At 49.9% G+C, this 20804-nt stretch overlaps 1 protein-coding gene across 1 annotated transcript in view; it reads right to left on the minus strand.

Annotated features, from left to right (window-relative positions):
• Nucleotides 1-1170: 1170 nt before the first annotated feature.
• The window catches only part of LOC125522068 (conserved oligomeric Golgi complex subunit 3-like), a 29713-nt gene continuing 10079 nt past the window's right edge, over nt 1171-20804 (minus strand). Inside the window, 12 exon segments of the mRNA XM_048687141.1 lie at nt 1171-1492; nt 2331-2431; nt 2512-2637; nt 4308-4322; nt 4325-4402; nt 4817-4933; nt 7428-7490; nt 7567-7653; nt 7766-7798; nt 7901-8017; nt 8351-8428; nt 9205-9424. Coding sequence (XP_048543098.1) covers nt 1363-1492; nt 2331-2431; nt 2512-2637; nt 4308-4322; nt 4325-4402; nt 4817-4933; nt 7428-7490; nt 7567-7653; nt 7766-7798; nt 7901-8017; nt 8351-8428; nt 9205-9424 — 1165 coding nt within the window. The 3' untranslated portion in view covers nt 1171-1362.

The following is a 20804-nucleotide window of genomic DNA, read 5'->3' on the forward strand; positions in this document are numbered from 1 at the left end:
GGATGTTGGTGGCTATTTTCATGTTGTTCTTTTCTGAACTTCTGTTCTTTTTTTTCTCTAGGTGAGTTTCTTAACAGTTGTAAGGCAACTTTTCTTGATGGTCTTCTTCGTCTTTGGCGGTGGATCAATCCCATCTAATACATGGATAAATACGTCATTGCCAATGTAACTAGAGTGGGTGAGACAATGAGACAAAATATTTCAAGGACAATGAGACACAAAATACTGCATGGAGCACTCCTCGCTAAAAAGAAATGCAGTATTTTTAACTGGTTGAAGTGTTTGACTAGCAAGGAGCTGATGTGTATGGAGTACTATCTCCGTCTAGGTTTATTTGTCCTCATCATATTTTTGTCAAAGTTTGACCATGTATTAAACTTACAAAATGTTAATGCACATCACTGAAAATTATATTGCTGGATTTGTATGTGAATGTAGTTACTAATGATATTGTTATTTCTATGTATAACTTATACTCCTTCCGTTCCAAATTACTCGTCGCAAAAATGAATGTATCTAGAAGTTACTTGTCGCAGAAATAGATGTATCTAGAACTAAAATACATCTAGATACATCTATACCTACGACAAGTAATTCAGAACGGAGGGAGTATAAGTTAAAATCATGGTTAAAATATGATCTAAAATACAAGGAGACTAGTAAACCAGGATGTAGGTAGAAAACATAATTGCAGACACAATCGACAGCTCCATGTCTTAGATGACATTTGCCTTAGTCATTTTTCCTTGCGCATGTCAAAACGGGAATAAGATTCTCTGTCCAATGTCCTGGAGATTAGTTTTCTGCTGCAACGTACATAGTTTTTTTTACACGACCTAGAACGTAGTTTTTGGTGCATGTTACATTCAAATGGATTGGTGCATCTTAAATAGTTTTTATTAGTTGCCCTGTTATGATGTTGAATGCAAGAAATGCAAACATTCAATAGATGTAATCAGTGTCCAATAAAATGCAGCCACTACTTGCAGCCTAACTAAAAATTCATAAGCTAGCCCATGGAAAAAACACAAAACCTATGATTGTGACACACTAATGGCAATTGCCAAAGCAACGAATTCCATATAAAAGGGGGTAAAGCAAAGAAAGGAAAAAAACAATCGAAGAGCAACACACATATGCTTCTAGTATGTGAGTACAGGAGCAACGAAATAATCAATCCGATATGCTAACCCATTAGCAACAATCTTGTATTAGCCATCCACCATGATTGATGTCATATCAAAGTGTGTTTAAATTTGATTACAGGATTAAAAATAACATCACTCTAGTTGAACAATCGAGTGCACTTCTTCACTAAGACTCAGAGGACAAACCATAACAAAACAGATGAAAATGTATGGGCTACAGAAGACTGTCGAGCTGAGATTGCAGATCAGATATAGACAGCATACCAATAGACTGAATTTCTTCAGCCGAGTATTCTGAGTTCAGAAGGGACTGTAGCTGTATATGAGCCTCAACTATATTCGACCTACAACAAAGAAAAAAGCATAAGAAGAAACTCGCAGAAAACAACTTTAGTAGTACATAAAGTGTTTGACCCTCTTCAGTGTACAATCACTAGTGTCAGCATACATGTTAGAATTTCATAGTATAAGAAAACATGAATAAAGGACAATCTTGTATTCAGTCATAACCAAAAGTTAGCTGCGTACAGCTTAGCACATTTCAACTTACTAAACGAGGTACTTGTGTGAAAATCTAGATGATGCACACAAGTAAAAAGTACCACGATTGACAATGATGTATGGAAGTGTACTGATTTTACGAAAACAGTGGAATGGTAAGGTAAAAATTTGCTCAACTACTAGGGACCTTTGAAAAATATAAAAATTGCGTCTGTAGCAGTACTAGGTGGAGATATGCTTCAAGTGCTCTAGTTTGCATAAATGACAACACAGAATAGAAACGGGTAGAAGCGGAGCTTGATCAAAGAACCTCTAGTTTGCAGGCTTTGATCCCCGCACATGCTGCTGAACTCTTGTACCTATTTACTTCTCCACTTAATGAAAAGAGTTGTCTATTCATAATTGTGTAATACCGCCCCTAAGGATGATGAGGATCTACAAAGGTTCTTTCATCAAGCTCTCGCTTTGGGCTCCAGTACATTTATATATATCGGCGTATGGCATCCTGGGAATACAAGTTGCTATTTCCCTAACAAGGATTTGATTTCTATCAATATATGAATGATTTCTTATGGCAAAAACTTAAGTTGGTAGCTAACTTTGGCCAGGTAAGCATTACTACTCAGTGGATAAATAATGCCATGGTATTCTTGATGGGTGTTGTAGGACGTAGAACCTTACTTGATGGGTTTGAATATAATTAATCTTGTCGACGGATTTTGCAAATACAACATCAACTTGGTCATTGCTTTGGGCAGATCTTGTTGAATAGCAGTCCCAACCTGTTTTGGCAGAATGAATAGTTCCATAACATATGAAAAGCAGCACAGTAGTAAATAGCTTTTCATAAAATGACATGTACCTTTTGAACCAGCTCTGCAACTTTATCGGATGAAGCAAATGCTTGTGTCTTAAGGGGTTTTGCTAGAACAGAATCCAAATTCTGGCCCTGGCTACCTGAGGACAGTGCAACTTTGACAGCAGTTACCTGCCATACAAGTGAATCGTGTTACAATCAAAATTTTAGAGTATAGCCTACAGCACTGGATATAACACTGATTTCTAAGATTGTGGTCACACATCTCACATTCTGGCTTCGCTGTTTGGCCTGAACTATAAAATGATGGCCTGATTAATACTAGAGATTCAGATAGTCACAACTTGCAATACAAAATGGCAACATTTCAGGACTGCTACAGTTATTACAGCAAGAAAGAAGTCCACTTTACTCTTCTGCAGCATTTCCAATGTCCACATAACATCCAATGTATCATGCTGTTTACCACCACCCCACCCCCCACCCCTAGAGCTAGTTTTGCCCGCTACAAGTTCGAGTATATTGGCCACATATGAAAGTCATGTAACCTGGTTTTGTTTTGCACATCATGGCGTCCATGTCACCCTTCTTCTATCTCCCGTCCTCTCTACTTGTCTCTGCCATCCCTCCATCTTTCCCTCCAACTCTCATGGCTCTGCATGTAGAAGACCTTTCTCCCCTCCATCTTTCCCTTCCACTCCCATGATACTCTGCACGTAGAAGACCTATACACAGCGCCCACACGCTCAACGGCCACCTGAGCTTGCTCTCAGTGCTCATGACATACGATCAGTCCCGTTGAAAGAAACGCTCGTCAAACTAACGGCAAAAGAACATGCCTTGTTTCTAAGGCGTCCTGCTTTAGACGCTTAAGTGATAAGGCGCCCTGACAGCGGCTTAGAAATATGCCTGCTTTAGGGGCATAGGCGCCGCTTAGGCGTCAGAGCGGGTGGTGCTCGCCTTAGGTCGCTTTACCGCCTTATAAACAATGAGAACAGGCAGAACAGACGATTATAATTTAGGATTAGGGACGGAATGGGGAGGTGACAAGTGGGGAATTGGGTACGGGCTGGTCTTGAGCTACTATGCACGCACCGGTGTCTTCTATTCCTGCTAATGGTTGCCAATTCAGCACTTCTTGATGTGTACTGTTGGTAACTCTTTGGTTGTATGACTGCTTTTCCTTGTAAATTTTGACATGCCAAGTTGGACATCTGGTCATCCAGCTGTATAACCCCATGCGATTGGAGTGCCCCACTTGCTTGAGGCAGAATATCAAACAGGTTCCAGCTGGGCAGGGCAACTCTATTCTGTCGGCAGCATGAGACAAACCTGAAGCAGTAGCAGAGCAGCAAGTTCAATAACCAGATCCCAAGTTCATTCTGGATCCTGCGCAGGATGCAGCTGGGAGACCCCCAGCAGACTGGCACCATGTCCAGTCTCGCGGAGGAGCGCTGCGCAGGAGGTCCGAACACACCGGCAAGTCCTTAGACCTATCTGTGTCAAGACCAAGAATGCACCTGCCTCCAAAACCAGTTGAAGGGAAGGCCACATGGGCAAAGCAGGATGACATAAAAAAGACCCTAAAACCAGCCTCGGTGTTAGCCCTACCTATACCTCATTCTTACGAGAAAGAGAAGGGTTTGGCATAGAGAGAACAAAACTAGTAAAGGAAACAAACCCACGCTTCGGGAAGGTGAGGCCAAGGATGTGACCCAACTTTAGAGGTCAAATAGACTAAATGGAACTTTTGTGTGTTATTTAGGAAACGGTGGGGAGAAAAGTGAACATTTTATTACAGCAAAACAAAATACAAAGGGCTAAGTTTCGATTAACCGTACCTTAGTAACAAAAGAAAAAGCATTGGGTCCACTACTAGTTTAGTGATGGACATTATAAACTCTTCACAAGTAGATTTAAGGCCTTTCTCCAGTTCCTGAAATAAAAGAGTATTCGCAGGGAAATTAGCTGGAATCAACAAAATTGAGCGCAAATGGTTAAACAAACATGTTTGAGTATTCAGTGTTGCCATATTTTAGACATTAGCAACTGCCAACAGCTTCATTACATGTGAAGATGCATTTGTACATCAGCACAGGCAAAGTCCGACTTATGCTCACAAATGCATGCACATCTGCACACTTTATTTCCAATTGTCACGATATGGAATGCTGCTTTCTAGTAGCTGTTGAAGTAAGTCTTCTCCAGCGGTTCAGACTTTGACTCTACCGGTTGGTGCATGAAACTTAATAGTACAAACGATGGGAGAATAACAAAAACATCTTACACTTGATAGCAAATGATCACTTGTAAGCCAAAAGGCAAAATTCTGTCGGTTCAAGTTGCTTACTTTTCTGGCGTCAATTTGATTCTCCAAAATGCGGGGAGAAAAGGTCCTAGCAAGTGATGTTGACCTTGACCAGTCAAATAATGAGACCTGGCCCCTGAGAATCCTTCTTAAGTGATCCTGTAAAAGGAGCACGTGATTTGTTTTGGTTATCTAGGAAATATGATCAACTAACATGATAAATAACATCAGCGTGATGATAGCTAAATGATAATAAAAAAAAGCTTTGGTCCTGTGGAGATCACATGATTAAGTCAAAGTGATATTACACTATTGAAAACCTTAATCAAGCTTCCAAAAATCCAAGCTCACTACAGATACTCCCTCCGTCCGGTGAAGAGTGTACATCTAGAAATTTTAGGACAAATTATGGAGTTAAGCAAAAATTGCATTGGAAAGGTGGAAGCCACCATCTCTCTCCTCTTTAATTACCCAACCCCCAATGAGCTAAGTGCATATACAAATTAAGAAGACCATGTGTGGATTGCTATTGGTCTTGATTACCGTGTGATGAGAGAGAAGTAATGATTTTCTACTTTAAGTGCATTGGGAAGATAGACATACACTCTTTCGGGACAAATTTTGAAGCTAGATGTACACTCTTCACCGGACGGAGGGAGTAGATGCAAAGGAAAAGTAGGGAGTGCATTTGAAAAACATAGGGTTTAAGTTTTCTCCAAAGAAGACAAGATTATAGGTGCATCTTATTTGGTATTGCCAACAGATCACTTCTATTATACTGAAATATAGCAAAAGGAAACGAGACACTTATTTTGGACCGGAGGGAGTACAAACTTTTATGATCTCATCACAATGAGACGCCTTTTAGTCCCATACAAGTTGGGGTAGGCTAGAGTTGAAACCATAAGATCTCGAAACCAACTTGGTTCTGGCACGAGGATAGCTAACTTCCATGCGAACCTGTCCATGTCTAGTTCTTTGGTAATATTCCAATCTTCAGATCTCTCTTAACGGACTCCTCCTATGGTTTCAAAACTGCGACACTTATTTTGGACCGGAGGGAGTACAAACTTTTATGATCTCATCACAATGAGACGCCTTTTAGTCCCATACAAGTTGGGGTAGGCTAGAGTTGAAACCATAAGATCTCGAAACCAACTTGGTTCTGGCACGAGGATAGCTAACTTCCATGCAACCCTGTCCATGTCTAGTTCTTTGGTAATATTCCAATCTTCAGATCTCTCTTAACGGACTCCTCCTATGCTGCTTTTGATGTCTTTTACTTTTACTCCATTACCTGCTCTCTGGACTATATAACCAGCGACTGAAAACCCTAGTTGGCATCTTTTGCCTTCTGGGTCGAACCTTAGCCGCCACCGTTCATGGTCAGTCTCCAGCATTCCCATGTAATCTCGTATCATAATTAGGAGAGGCCTCTGGAGTCGCTATATTGTGAGATGATCATGTGTGTATCTTGTTGTTTCTCTGAATTCCACTATATGACCGTGATACACCCCCACAGCGGCTGCTGGCTGCTCATTCCCACAGCCCGCACCGTGTTGCCCCCCTTCCACCCTCGTGGTGCCGACTCCCTCCACCTCCACTTCTCCTGCATCCCCACCGCAAGCGGCGCCGGCTTCGCTTAGCCCTGCCCAATCTGCAACCACATCACGCGGCAGTGCTCCCCGATCCAATGACCGAGCTAGGCGGCACTCTAGGAGATGGAGCACGGTCGTGTGACAATGGTGGTTGTGTCCTCTTTATCTCCCTTTCTCTCAGTATAAAAGTCGAAGATGTGACATCCTAGGATCTGGCTGCTGTATGCCTGTCGAGCCCCCTGCTGCAGATACAACTACCCCGGCTCCCAGATCAGACATCATCATCGCCGCACATGTTGACCGTCCAGATCAAGCGTGGCCGGTACCTGGAGAACATGGTGACGGATGGCACACTCTGCAGCCAGCATCGACGATGCCGAGCCAAGGACATGCCTGTTGGGGTATGCCCCAGTTGCGATGATAAAATAACGTGGTGCATAGTATAGTCAACACAAGCAATCGGCGCTAGAACTGTGAAGCAGGACACAGGGAGCGGTATGAGTATGAGCTGTCCGCGACGCATCCGGCAAGGAGCGTCAGCAGAACGGATGGCGTAGCGTGTGTCGTTGACAAGCGAACCTAACGCGCGTCATACATATAACGGGGTGGAACCTCATGAGGGCAGTTGTGACCCATCTGGGGCGGGACCATTTATTGCAACAGAGTGTGCAGGCCTGCGCTCGCATAAAACCTGTCGCATAGGCAACGTATGGTTCGGCCAATGGGTACGAGATAAATCACTAGAAGAGAGAAAATAGCGAGCTGGGTGCCAGGGAACCGAATAAACGCAACTGTTCGATAGGTGATACCCAGGTACATGTGATACATATATATATAGGAATGCTAAAGTAAGCGTGAGTATAGAATAAGTTATTCTACACCCCTAGTAAAAAGTGCACAAAATATAGTAACATAGTATGCAAAATATATATAATGAAAGCAAATGTAATCCAGAATACAAGGCTTCAGCAACAAATTCACATGAATATGCAATGGAATACAGCACAAATAAGCCATACTTCCCATTCCCATGCAAAAGATAAAGTTGCACATACCAGCAAATGGGAGAAATCCAGCTCCTTGTGTGTGACTGAGAACTCAATCTCAAATGGTGCAATCTGTAAACATATAATCAATGAGTTGCCAGATGAATTAATGAATTTAATTACGACTATTAGATAGTTGTATGCCCACCTGTTCCCTTAAAATGAGAAGGTGCTTAATTAGGAAAAGCTGTCCATCCATTGGGGTTGCTCTTTTTGCAATGACCTTGCTTGCACTCTGTTCACAGGACCAACAGTTCGTTTCTAAGACTAACATAAGATGTTGCATATACAGAAACTGCAAATAGCATGTTTTTAAGATCATGGACAATGATAAAAGGAGAAGGGACCTGAAGGGATGCTGAGCAAACTTCTATGGCTTCCTGTGAAATTTAAGTGATATGTCAAGTCAAATGAACAGGGCATCAAGTAGTAAAAGAAGAATTAACCAGAGAAATCAACATAAGCTTTGAGAGGTACAATACAAGGGCTAATCCAGTAAAAACCGAAGATTCCAAGCAGTGATATAGCTTTGACAGGCAAGAAACTGTTTTCTCCAGTGGTCTGTACCATGTCGCATACATGTCTGAGTTGTCACTAACCTACAAATAGAAACATAAGCAATAGAATTTGTTATCCTTTCTCAACTAGATCTTCCCATGCTGATTCAGTTAGAAGCGCCATTTGCTTTCTTAAAATCAGAAATAGCCATCATGCGAAAAAGCAATCTTGGCACATACAGACAAGGAGGGGGGGCATTTAAGTCCAAAATCTACCCATAAACTTGCATGCACATCTGTGAGACAAAATATAGATACAAGAATGTGCAAGCATGACTATACAGCAAAATAGTACAGTATTTTAGTGAATGTATAGGACCAAAAGGAGTTGCACAGGAAATAACCAATTTGTATTGCGATAAGAAGAAAACTAACATTAGCACTTGAAATTGTAGATCTCTCAAGTTTTCCAGGATAATCCAGATCTTCGTCAGAAGGGCGAAAATTTGCAATCTGGAAAAAATAGTTAGATGATAAATATTAAGTAAAAGGTTTCAATAGATAAAACAACAGCTGTTTCATGCTCAAAAGAACTTGCACTTGTTTAAACAATTGAATGAGGTATTTGACAGAAAACAAAAAACATTAGGTGCAAACATGACATAAGGTTCAAAACAAAGTAATGCAAGAGTATTATCCTATGAACTCAGATCTGCTGATCAAGTTTCTTCCACTTTAATCATGGAAGATCACCTTTCAATCCTATGGCTCAGCCTTGGCAGTCAGCATCATCATATCCAGTTCAGCTTTTAAGGGCTGTCATGCTTGTGCAGAAGCAAGATGGGTAAGCTACAGAGGAGTTATGGGGATCTAATTATGGGCTTAAGCTTCTCAATATGTTACTTCAAGAGGCTTCGAGTTGAGTCCAACTTTCAAGTTTTTAAACAGCCGTCAATGTGCTAACAATTGCTCATTTTCAGGACAATAACACAATCAAATACACTTCTTTTACAATTCATAACAAGTAACCGACCTCCGATTTCTCTCACGATTACCTGTGCAATGCATGCAGAGGCTTCCATGTGCGAAGCCATGTTCATACAGATGACCAAAATTGATACCAAGCAGTTCAAAGGATTATTGTGCGCAAAGAGGACATTTTCATTATAATTTTTTCAGTTGGGCATCACAGCTGATTGACTGAAGGAACCATACTCACAGTACATACGAAAACAAAAGAGGCTGAAGAAACACAACGTCAGCCACACACAAGAGATTTGAAATAGTACCCCCTCACGAATATGAGTCCGAGCACAAAATGCCAGACGCTCAAGAACATCTGCAAGTATCCTCTGCAATATTGGACGGAGTCCAGCTGCTGATTTACCACGTCTACTCAGTTGTTCGCCCAACACTTCGACCTTCAGAATGTCAACGAGTTCACAGAGAGAATCAATGTTGCCTTCATATATCAGTCTAGGCCTCAGAGTATCATATAAGTGTGTGCACCTGAATGAAAAGGCAATTCAGTTAATCAACTTAAATGAAACAGTTGTCTTCATAACAGATATGCATCAACTATCACAGAGTTTGAGTTTATAAAAGTTGAATATCTACTCTCAGGACACAAGTGACAGTTCTTTATGCACTGAAACCTCATCCAAGAAGACAGAAGAGATTATTAGCTGATCTTCATCTTCAGGTTAAATGCTTGTAGCAGGTAATGTATACTATATCTTCCGTTCTTCATTGGCTACTTTACTTTGTTCTCTCAGGTTATACACATTAGGAGTTTAGGGCTCTGCTCGATTTCCTGATCCTCTGGATCCTTGTACTATCGTATTATTAATTCTGATACAACTAACATGAGCCTACATACCACAGTGGTATCATAGAACTTTGCCAAATTGTTAGTATTACTCATGGCTCAACAAAGAAATTCATTTTTCCAAGTTTCAAGATATTCGGATGAGTTGTGATATTATGGAAGTTTGCTCCAGTTCATACTTTTTGTATATCTAGAAGAGATTCGTATACAAGTTCATTGAAATGTTCAATATAGAAACTGAAAGTTACGACTCTACTACCAGTACAGCAGCAACAACAACAACAACAAAGCCTTTAGTCCCAAACAAGTTGGGGTAGGCTAGAGGTGAAACCCATAAGATCTCGCGGCCAACTCACGGTTCTGGCACATGGATAGCAAGCTTCCACGCACCCCTGTCCATGGCTAGTTCATTGGTGATACTCCAGTCCTTCGGATCTCTCTTTACGGACTCCTCCCATGTCAAGTTCGGTCTACCCTGAACTTCGAACTTCCTGCTCCAGCATGTACTCCAAGATGTAACTCTATCAATCTTTCAATAAAGTGCCAAAAGACTTTCCTTTCAAAAAAAAAAAAGGTTCGGTCTACCCCGACCTCTCTTGACATTATCAGCACGCTTTAGCCGTCCGCTATGTACTGGAGCTTCTGGAGGCCTGCGCTGAATATGCCCAAACCATCTCAGAAGATGTTGGACAAGCTTCACTTCAATCAGTGCTACCCCAACTCCATCTCATATATCATCATTCCGGATCGGTCCTTCCTTGTGTGGCCACACATCCATCTAAACATGCGCATCTCCGCCACACCTAACTGTAGAACATGTCGCCTTTTAGTCAACAACACTCAGCGCCATACAACATTGCGGGTCGAATCGCAGTGCTATAGAACTTCCCTTTTAGCTTTTGTGGCACTCTCTTGTCACAGAGAATGCCAGGAGCTTGGCGCCACTTCATCCATCCGGCTTTGATTCGATGGTTCACATCTTCATCGATACCACATCCTTCCACAGCATTGACCCCAAATATCAAAAGGTGTCCTTCTGAGGCATCACCTGCCCATCAAGGCTAACCCCCTCCTCTTCCCCGTGCCTAGTCGTACTGAAACCGCATCTCATGTACTTGGTTTTGGTTCTACCAAGTCTAAAACCTTTCGGTTCCAAGATTTGTCTCCATAGCTCTAACTTCCTATTGACCCCCGTCCGACTATTATTGACTAGCACCACACCATCCGCAAAGAGCATACACCATGGGATTCTCCTTGTATATCCCTTAACCTGGCTCGAGTGGAGCAGCGCGAAGAAAGAGAGGCCCCCACGTCGTCCCCGCGAGCGACTCAAGTAGCGGCGCCGCCATCCCGCCCCTTCTCCCCATTCGCTCCTCTCTCTCCCCTCCCACCGCCGGCCCGAGCCGCCAGGGCAAAGCCCCTCGTGGTGGCCGGCGGCGGGGGCCCTTCTTCCTCCCCAACCACGCCGAGGCAGCGCGGGATGCAGCCGTGGGCGGGGGATGCGGCGCTCGCGCGGGGCGCCGTGGCTGCAGAGCGCATGGCCGGGCCGACGGCGCGGCGGTGCAACAGCGGCTGCATAGGTGCTCCTGCCGGGTGGCGGGATCGATGGAGGCGGAGCACGCTTGGCAGATGGTGTAGGCTGCAGCGGTGGCTAGCCCAGATCCACCCGATCTGGTGGTGCGGGTCGTGGGCAACATGATCTGCGAGCGGCCGCCCCTGCCTCGGCGACGGGCTGGTGGGGGTGGCAGCGCGGTGGGGGTGGCTGGCTGGGCGTGCTAGTCGTGTCCGCGTTGGGATCTTCCTGGTCCGGCGCATGGATGTCGACGGGCGGCGCGAGGAGGCATCTCCGGTGAGCTCCCTTGCTACTGCTGAGGGTCGATTTGGTGTCCCTCGTCGATGGGCTCACGATTGATGGTGGTCTCACGAGGATGTGTGCCGACTGCCATGGTGGGGCGACACGAGGGTGTGTTCGGTGGGGAGCTTGGTAGGAGGGATGGGTGGCCTCGATGCGGTCATGTCACCTATCACCGGCACAGGAGTGCGCTAGTCCGGATGCATCCACTCCTCCCCCTTTCCTCGACTACAGGCGGGTTGGCGCAGGTCTGCCGATGTTCGGGGCGGAGTGTTTGCGGTGGCTCTGTCGGTCGGGGGCTGCCGGTTGGGCCAAAGCTGGGGCCTTTGTGTGGTCTCGGGGTTGTCTGGTTGCAGGGTAACGGCTCTGGCAGCGGGAGGCACGGTGTTCATGGGCGGAGCGCACGTCTCAGGTGCGTGCGGGCAGCCATGGCTACACAGGTGGCACTGCTGTTGATGGTCGATGTTCGGCGTGGTGGTTTGGTGGAGGTGGATGAGCGTCGGGGTGCATTACCTGCACGCTTCTTTGGCCGGCCAACGGTGGCGGCGTCCGCGGGCGTCGTTCCCTTCCTGAAGGCTCCGTCGCGGCTGCTCCCGTCTCCCCCAGTTTACTCCGGGTGAAAACTCGATCTTCTGGATCAGATGGTGGCAGCACTCCAGTGCCGTGTCCTTCTTGGAGGCACTGTCTTGGAGTCTTTGCTACGTTGAGGGTCAGCCTTACTTCTTCACGGTGGCTAGCTCATAGTGAAGGTCGCCGGCGTCTCCAAGCGGTCTTATTGTTTATCTTTACTGTGCTTGGTAGCGTTAGGGTGATGTAGTGTCGTGCGGCACCCTTTATCTTGCCTTGGGTGTGTGTTGTGTGTCGGGTGTGCCGGTGCCGCGTGTTGGGTGGTTGGTTGTATGCATGGTTGTTGCTTTATATATAAAGCGGGGCGAAAGCCTTTTTCGTATATCCCTTGACCTCATCCATCACCAAAGCAAAAAAGATAAGGGCTCAAAGCTGACCCCTGGTGCCGTCCTATTTTAATCGGGAAGTCATCAGTATCGCCATCGTTTGTTCGAACACTTGTCACAACATTATCGTACATGTCCTTGATGAGGGTAATGTACTTTGTTGGGACTTCGTGTTTCTCCAAGGCCCACCACATGACATTCCGCGATATCTTATCATAGGTCTTCTCCAAGTCAATGAACACCATATGCAGGTCCTTCTTTTGCTCCCTGTATCTCTCCATAAGTAGTTGTACCAAGAAAATGGCTTCCATGGTTGATCTCCCAGGCATGAAACCAAACTGATTTTTGGTCACGCTTGTCATTCTTCTTAAGCGGTGCTCAATGACTCTCCCATACCTTCATTGTATGGCTCATCAGCTTAATTCTATGGTAATTAGTACAACTCTGAACATCTCCCTTGTTCTTGAAGATTGATACTAATATACTCCGGTCCCTATTTTTCTGGCATCTTGTTTGCCCAAAACATGAGGTTGAAAAGCTTGGTTAGCCATACTATTGCTATGTCCCCGAGGCCTCTCCACACCTCAATGGGGAAACAATCAGGGCTCATCGCCTTGCCTCCTTTCATCCTTTTTAAAGCCTCCTTGATCTCAGACTCATGGATTCACCGCGCAAAACGCCTGCTGGTATCATCAAAGGAGTCGTTCAATTCAATGGTAAAGCTCTCATTCTCCCCATCGAACAACTTGTAGAAGTACTCCCGCCATCTATGCTTAATCTCCTCGTCCCTCACTAGGAGCTGGTCTGCTCCGTCCTTGATGCATTTAACTTGGTCAACCTCCCTCGTCTTCCTCTCTCGGATCTTTGCCATCTTATAGATGTCCCTTTCGCCTTCCTTCATGTCTAACTGCTGGTAGAGGTCCTCGTACACCCGACCCCTTGCTTCACTCACAGTTCGCTTTGCAGCCGTCTTTGCCATCTTGTACTTCTCTATGTTGTCTGCACTACTATCCAGGTATAGGCGTCTGAAACAATCTTTCTTCTTCTTTAGCCTTCTGAACATCATCATTCCACCATATCTTTAGCTTTGCTTCTACTTCCCCTGAACACTCCAAACTCCTCTGAGGCCACTTAGTCGGCGTTCTGGAAACGAGGGTACCCAGACTTGCCTGCCTACAGCCCACGGCGTAGCTCCATCGACGGCCCGGTACGGCCCAGCTTCCTCAACAACAACACAAGATCCTCGCGAGGGGCCAAGCCTCGCGAGGCGGACGACACCAAGACCTCCCTGAGGCAGCCTCACCAGGCTGGCTCCCGAGGAGCGAAGATATCTATGCAAGGTGCACCTCGCGAGGCTCACATGACGTAAGCCGTGACGACCAAGGTCAGACGGGCGCCAACGGGCGCATTGTACCAGTTTCCTCTTTGGTGCCAAGGAGGCAAGCATAAGCGCGGAGTCCCGAGGAATCAAGCAAAGGTTTTCATATTTGTGCAACAAAGACCAAGACCACCAGAACAGCAGGATGAAAGTCATCACGGAGCCCACCGCGGCGTCACCAACTTTTGTCAGGATAACTTGTACTAGTTGTCTCTCTTCGAATTTGGCCGTTGTGGGATCCCTTCCCGCCTTACATTTGGGAAGAGGACCAAGGCCACTGTAAATAGGACTTAGCCACCACCATATAAGGGGGATCATTCAGATCATCCTCTCACCCACCAGCTCATCAAGCTCAAGAACACCTCACCTCCTGAGGCCGTTCTATCACTGTACTAGTTCATACTCAGCCCCTCGAGGCAATCCACCACAAAGCTGGAGTAAGGTATTACACCGCAAGGTGGCCCGAACCAGGATAAACTGTTGTGTCTCTCGTTCGTTGGATTCGTCGAGCTAGGCCGTGGGATCAAGGCGTAGGCAGATTGGTGAGGACGAGTTCTTCGCACACACCCCAGTGTTCCAACCTTTTAAGGGTCCGCGGAACCCTGGATCCGACATTTGGCGCGCCAGGTAAGGGTGCGTCGGAGCCTCTCTTCCACCGATCGACTCGCCGCCGCTCCACCGCTTCCATGGCTGACGCTCGTCGAGCCCGTGCTGAGCGTCGGGCCGCTCTCGCCGCTCGCGTCGCCCAGACTGCGCCCGTCGGCGGACCTCCCGTCGTTCTCCATCGCCTGCCGCCAACGCCGCCACTGGCCCGGCGGGGCACGAGCAGGAAGCTTCGTCGCTGAACCCCTCCGTGCGGCGTGATGGACACACGGCCACCCCGTTGCTGACTCCGGCCGGTTCGTCATCTCACGCTCGTCGCGGGCCGGCGGACGCGCAGGCTACGCTGCTCATGGCACGCAAGCTCCTGCGCTACCGCCCTGTCGACGACTTCCACGAAGACTGGCTGGACCGCATCGCCGAGCTTGTCGGCGTCGCTGGGGCTCTCCTGCGTCGTCCTTCTCGCTGCCTCGCTTGCCGCCTGCCGCAGGCGACGTAGCCCATGGAGCGCCTCTGCCACCTCCCCGTCAAGACGTCGCCCTCGGGCCAAAGCGCGCGGCCCCACGGCGTGACCCGCCGCGCAGGACGCCCGCGCATGAAGAAAGCTGCCAGGAGGTCCAGCGGTCGCAAGGTGCTCCGGCGCTCCCTGCACCACCACGTCAAGACCGCGCGCCGCCTGCAATGGTGGCGTGTGAGCGCCAAGATCAGGCTCCACCTCCACGTCGGGCTCCCGTGACCACTACGGGCTGCCGAGCCTTCACTCCCGAGCTTCGCAGCGTCGTCTGGCCGGGGAAGTTCAAGCCTGACCTGCCTCCACGCTACGACGGCACCCCCGACTCTGCCGAGTTCCTGCAGCTCTACGAGCTGAGCATCGAGGCGGCCAACGACGACGAGGTCATGGCGAACTGGTTTCCCATGGTCCTCAAGGATGGCGCGCGCTCGTGGCTCCTGAACCTGCCCGCGGGATCGATCTCCTCCTGGGACGATGCGCGAGCGTTTCGTCACCAACTTCCAGGGCACCCGTGACCGCCCACCTGCCGCGGGTGACCTGCGGCGCATCAAGCAGCAGCCAGGGAAAACCCTGCAGAAGTAAATTCAACGCTTCAACAGCGTTCGTCTCAAGATCACCAAGGTTTCGAACGAGGCCATCATATCAGCATTCTCTGATGGCGTCCGCGATATCAAGATGAAGGAGGAGCTCGCCATACACGAGGATCTGTGCACGGCCCTGGAGATGTTCAACATGGCAACCTAAGTGCGCGAGATCTGAGAAAGGACGCCTCCCTCCTCGAGGTCCCAGCGACCGACCCAGAAGACAAGAAGGCCAAGGCCAAGGACGTGAAGCGCAAGGGGGCGGCCGTGCTCGCGGCTGAACCAGAGATGAAGCGCGGCTGCGACCACCCAGAGTCATCCAAGAGCAATCATCCGTTCTGCATCTTTCACAACGTACACAGCCACAACACCAATGAAGGAGCCCAGGGCCATCCGCGACGGGCGCCTCGGTCGACGCCCCGAGCGCAACGATTGAGGCTACGACCGCGAAGGAGGCCGAAGTGAAGGACGCTGGGACGACCGCAGCCCCGCCAGGAGTGACGCGACCAGCCTCGTGAGGACCGCTAGCAGGGCTAGCCTCGCGAGGGCGCCTGAAGAGATCAGCCTCGAGAGGACCGTCCTCAGGGCAACGTTGGCCTCCCTCCGCTGCCACCACCACCAAGAAGGAACGACGACCACCACCAAGACGAGGGGGCTGGGGGCTTCCAGGAGCCTCGAGCCATCGCATGCATCCTGGGTGACGCTCAGGCCCCAGCCTCTCATCGCATCTTCAAGCAGTTCGCCCGTGAGATGAACACGGCCCTTCCCAGGCTCGAGGCCACGCGCCCGCTCAGGTGGTCCAAGTGCACCATCACCTTCAGCTCGTCCGACCAGCTCAAGTGCGCGGCGACTGTCGGCGCCCTCCCGTTGCTTTGTTCGCCCGTCATCTGCAACGTCCTCGTCACCAAGACCCTCATCGATGACGGTGCGGGGCTCAATGTTCTTTCCATAGAGACGTCCGACCGCCTCCAAGTGCCCTATGATCAGCTGCAGCCCACCAAGCCTTTCTCAGGAGTGACCGACGGCTCTACCACCCCAATAGGGTTGATCCGCCTCCCTGTCACCTTCGGCCAGCGCGACAACTACCACACCGAGCTCATCGACTTCGACGTCGCCCACATCCGCCTTCCGTACAACGACATCCTTGGGTATCCAGCCCTGGCCAAGTTCATGGCGGTGATCCATCATGGTTACAATGTTCTCAAGATGTCAGGGAACCGCGACATCATCACGATCGCCTACGAGGCGAAGGATGCGGTGTGCTCTCTCGAGCGCGCCTACCAAGCTACAACAGTCAAGGACCCAGACAACGAGGGCACCATCTACCCTCCTGAGGCTGCCCCCAAGAAGAAGCAGTTGCTCCGCCAAGAGCCTCAGGATAGCGGTGTCTCCAGCAACACCACCTCAGGACCTGCGCCCATGAACGGGGCGCCTCCCTCTCGCGCGTAGGAAGGCGCGCCCGGCGTCCTCCTCAGGCTGGGCTCGGGGGCTCTCTTCTGGAGGGCCTCTGACTTAGCCAATGTAACGAGGGAGGCGCTCGGGCACCACATGGAAGCATGCTTCATCGCACTTTATGATTATCATCTGCCTGCCCGGTACTTCGTTGTCATGATCGTCGTAGGCCCTTACAAGCCCACCCACGACCGCCTCATGATTAAGGGCGGACACGGCGTCTGTGCTCGGGTCCGTCCCTGCAGCGTCGCTAAACCCAAGTGGCTAAGCTCTGGCTCGCGGGCCAGCTCCTGTGCACGTCACCTCCCATGGTCCTTGGTGCCTTATTCTCACATGAGCTAATCGGGGGCGGGTAAGTTAGGGCGCGCGACACGTGCCTTGTCACCACGGGAGCCGCACGCCGGTTGTCTTTCTTCAGGATTTTCGCATGAGAAGACTGGGCACGGCGTCTGTGCTCGGGTCCGTCCCTGCAGCATCGATAAACCCAACGGTTGAGTTCTGTCTGGCGGGCCGGCTCCGTTCACGTCATCTCCCGGGGTCGTTGGTGTTTGTCCTTCTCATGTGATAACCTCAGGAGATTCATTCAGCGCAGGTTGTCTAACCACCTCGCAGGGCCATCACAAGTGTTCCAAATCAAGTTCAGGCGCAACCCGCCTTGAGGTAGGGCCTTGTGAGTCCCGCGCTGGCTCATGAGTGCCCAGACACACCTCCTCCAGCCCTGTCGTGCAAGCCACGTGTCAGGGCGGGGATGTACACGCCCCGGGGGCTCCACTCAGAGGGAGTCCCCATCCACACACCAGTGGAAGCACCATGCTCCGCGCTGGCAGTCGACATGGTCGAGGAGCGGCTATGCCCGTGCAAGTGCGGAAGCGCCATGCTCCGCGCTAGTGATAAACAACTGGGGGCAAACTCACGGCCGCATTAACCTCAGGGAGCCGCCAGGCTCGGTGTTCAGCTTCATCGCAACACTTCCCCTTCAGGAGAGTCGCGTGAGGGGGCTGAGCACGGGGGCTACGCTCAGGTCACGCCTAGTGTACGCCACCCTGCCAGGTCCCTCGGACCTGGTCGTCGTGCGCACCTCCCGAGCGGGACCTCGACGAGGAAAGGTATGGAGGTCTGTTCGTACGTCAAGGGGGACTCCTGAGCATCATGACTCAGGAGACTAACTGGTCACGTAGCCCCTCACCCCTTGGTCTCGTCCTGGTGATCTGGGTGACCCAACGGCGACTGGGGTATGCGTGGGGCCGGGCCCTGCCGACGCAGAACGCTAAGACCTACTCTCGCATCTCCTTCCCGAGGGTTGTTTGTACGTCAAGGGAGACTCCTGAGCTATGTTTTTAAAGCGTCCCTAAGGCGACGCCTAGGCATCGAAGCGCTCCCCCTCCGCTTTGGAAAATCGACCGCTTTGGGCGCCTAGGCGTCCAAAGCGCCCACCTAGGCGTTGCCTAGGCGCCAAAGCGCCCCCCCCCCTCCCTAAGGAGGTAAGGCGTCGCCTTAAAAACATAGCTCCTGCGCATCACGACTCAGGAGCCTAACTGGTCACGTAGCCCCTCAACCCTTGATCTCGTCCTGGTGATCCGGACGACCCAACAACGGCTGAGGTGCGCGCGGGGCAGGGCCCTGCCGACGGAGAACGTTTAAGCAAACCAGAAGGAAGTCGTAAATCCTAGCAAATTATTACAATACATACCGTCTCTTAAAAAATGCCAAGCACATAAGTTCTTACGCCTCCACGAGGCATGATACATGTCGCAGGAGATAAGATGAAGGGGAGCACCACCAGTGAGCTTCTTCTTCAGCCTTGGACATCGCCATCGCCCGTGATGGGTGCCCCGTCGTCGACAACGTCACCGTCGCCTGTGCCGTCAGCCGTGGTTGTGGGCTCGGCGGCGCCGTCAACCGGGAGCGCAGGATCGATGGCGAGAAACTTTCGCAGCAGGGCCTCCACCTGGTCCTTCACGACTTCAGCAGCGACAGCGCAGTGCTCCAGGTCCACAGGACCAAGCAAGTCTCCAAAGTCGAAGTTGGGGTCGCGAAGGTGGAGGTGCCTGAAGACGCGCGTCACGGCCGAGGTGGAGAGCGCACGGGCTTCTCCTTCCACCATGGGACCGACCCAAGGACAACGCCCTCAAGCGCCGTAACAAGCTGGGGGAGCAGCTCGGCGGGGCCTTCCTCAGCAGTCACCAACGGCTCCTTCAACCCCCTCCCGTAGAGATCCCGCAGCGCCTTGCGGGACCTCTCCTCGAGAGAATCGAAGGCGGCACGATCTTTGGCAAAAACTTTTGCCTTGGCATTCAGCTGGGCCTTCTCCGCCTCCACCTCCTCCTTCAGCTTCTCCAGGCGGCTGCGTACCGCGGCCTGCTCCCGTGCCAATCGCTCCAGCTCAGTGTCACGATCGGCGACCGCATCTTCCGAGCCTTCGGCTTCTCCCGCGCCTCGCGCTGACGGGCCTCGGCGGCCTGTTGATCGCGAAGGGCCAGGCCAGCAGCCTGTTTGCCCTCCTCTGAGGCCGCCACGGCCTGGCCCCATGCCACCCTGACGGACACATCAGCTCGAAGCCATTCCGAGATCAGCTCCAGGCGCCCCGACACCAGGCGCTGATCGGCACCTTGAAGATCGCCGCGAAGCTGGTTCAGCGCAGAAAGAGCCTCCTCCAGAGCATCAGGCGCAGCAGAAGCGGCCGGGGACTCCAGAGCCTTCGGGACTTCGGCAGGCGAGCTGAGGGCGAGCACCTCCGGAGTTGGCTCTGCCGCGGAGATCACCTCCTCGCGAGGACGGGCCTCCGGGCCTAGGAAGGACGACCCAGTCACAGGGGCACGCAGGCTGGCCCCGTCCTTCTGTGGCGGAGGTGGCGCAACCACGACAAGCTGCTGGGCCACGATGGTCCCTGCTGTCTCCTTCGCCACCGGCATTGGCCTAGCCGTACGAGTGATGAGGACATCAATACCATTGTTACATCCACAGCCCCTACTGTTACATATACTGGACCAATTACTAGAGCTCGCGCACGCCAATTAAATTACCAGGTACTTCCGTTTCTTGGTAATGATTCTAATGTTCATGAGATTATGATGCTGCCTAAATTGGATACATTTGTTTTGCTTACAAATGAAGGACCTAGCTTAGAGAAGGATGAACATTGGAGCAAGAACACGCATGGAGTTGATGGCATGCGCAAGGGGATCAAGAACGGAGTTACAAGTGATGATTTCAGGACTTTGAAGCCGCCATAAGGAGTGCATGAAGCCTTGGACGAAATATACAAGATGCCACTTCATAATATTCGTCCATAGGCTATTCTAGGTGCTGCGTCATCTTATTAATGGGCCAGGCCCATGTAATTTCGAAATACTTAAGTATAGGCTATTTTTAGAGTCCGTATGTGTGGGGAAACAAGAGTTAGGGTTGGTTTTGGACCCCACCCTCAAGGGCCACGAAATTCCCCCCTCTTCCTCCATATATACAGCCCTTAGGGCGTCGTTTAGACTTTGGGTTTTGTTTAGATTAAAAGTTCGCCATAGCTGCAACTTCGCGTACTTCGTTTGTGTCCAACGACCAGACCAAGACGTCACAGAACCCCACCTTGATCAATAAAGCTTTCATCTTATATTCGCAATATCCCGATTGCAATCTCAGTTTCTTGCTTGTTCTTCGTTTGCTCGCAGGAAACAGACCCTCGTGGTCAGGTTGATTGTGCTCCGGCGTGGTCAATAACCCTCGGAAGTTGGTTTAGC

The sequence above is a fragment of the Triticum urartu genome, chromosome 7 (assembly GCF_003073215.2).
Source record: "Triticum urartu cultivar G1812 chromosome 7, Tu2.1, whole genome shotgun sequence".
Lineage (NCBI taxonomy): Eukaryota > Viridiplantae > Streptophyta > Magnoliopsida > Poales > Poaceae > Triticum > Triticum urartu.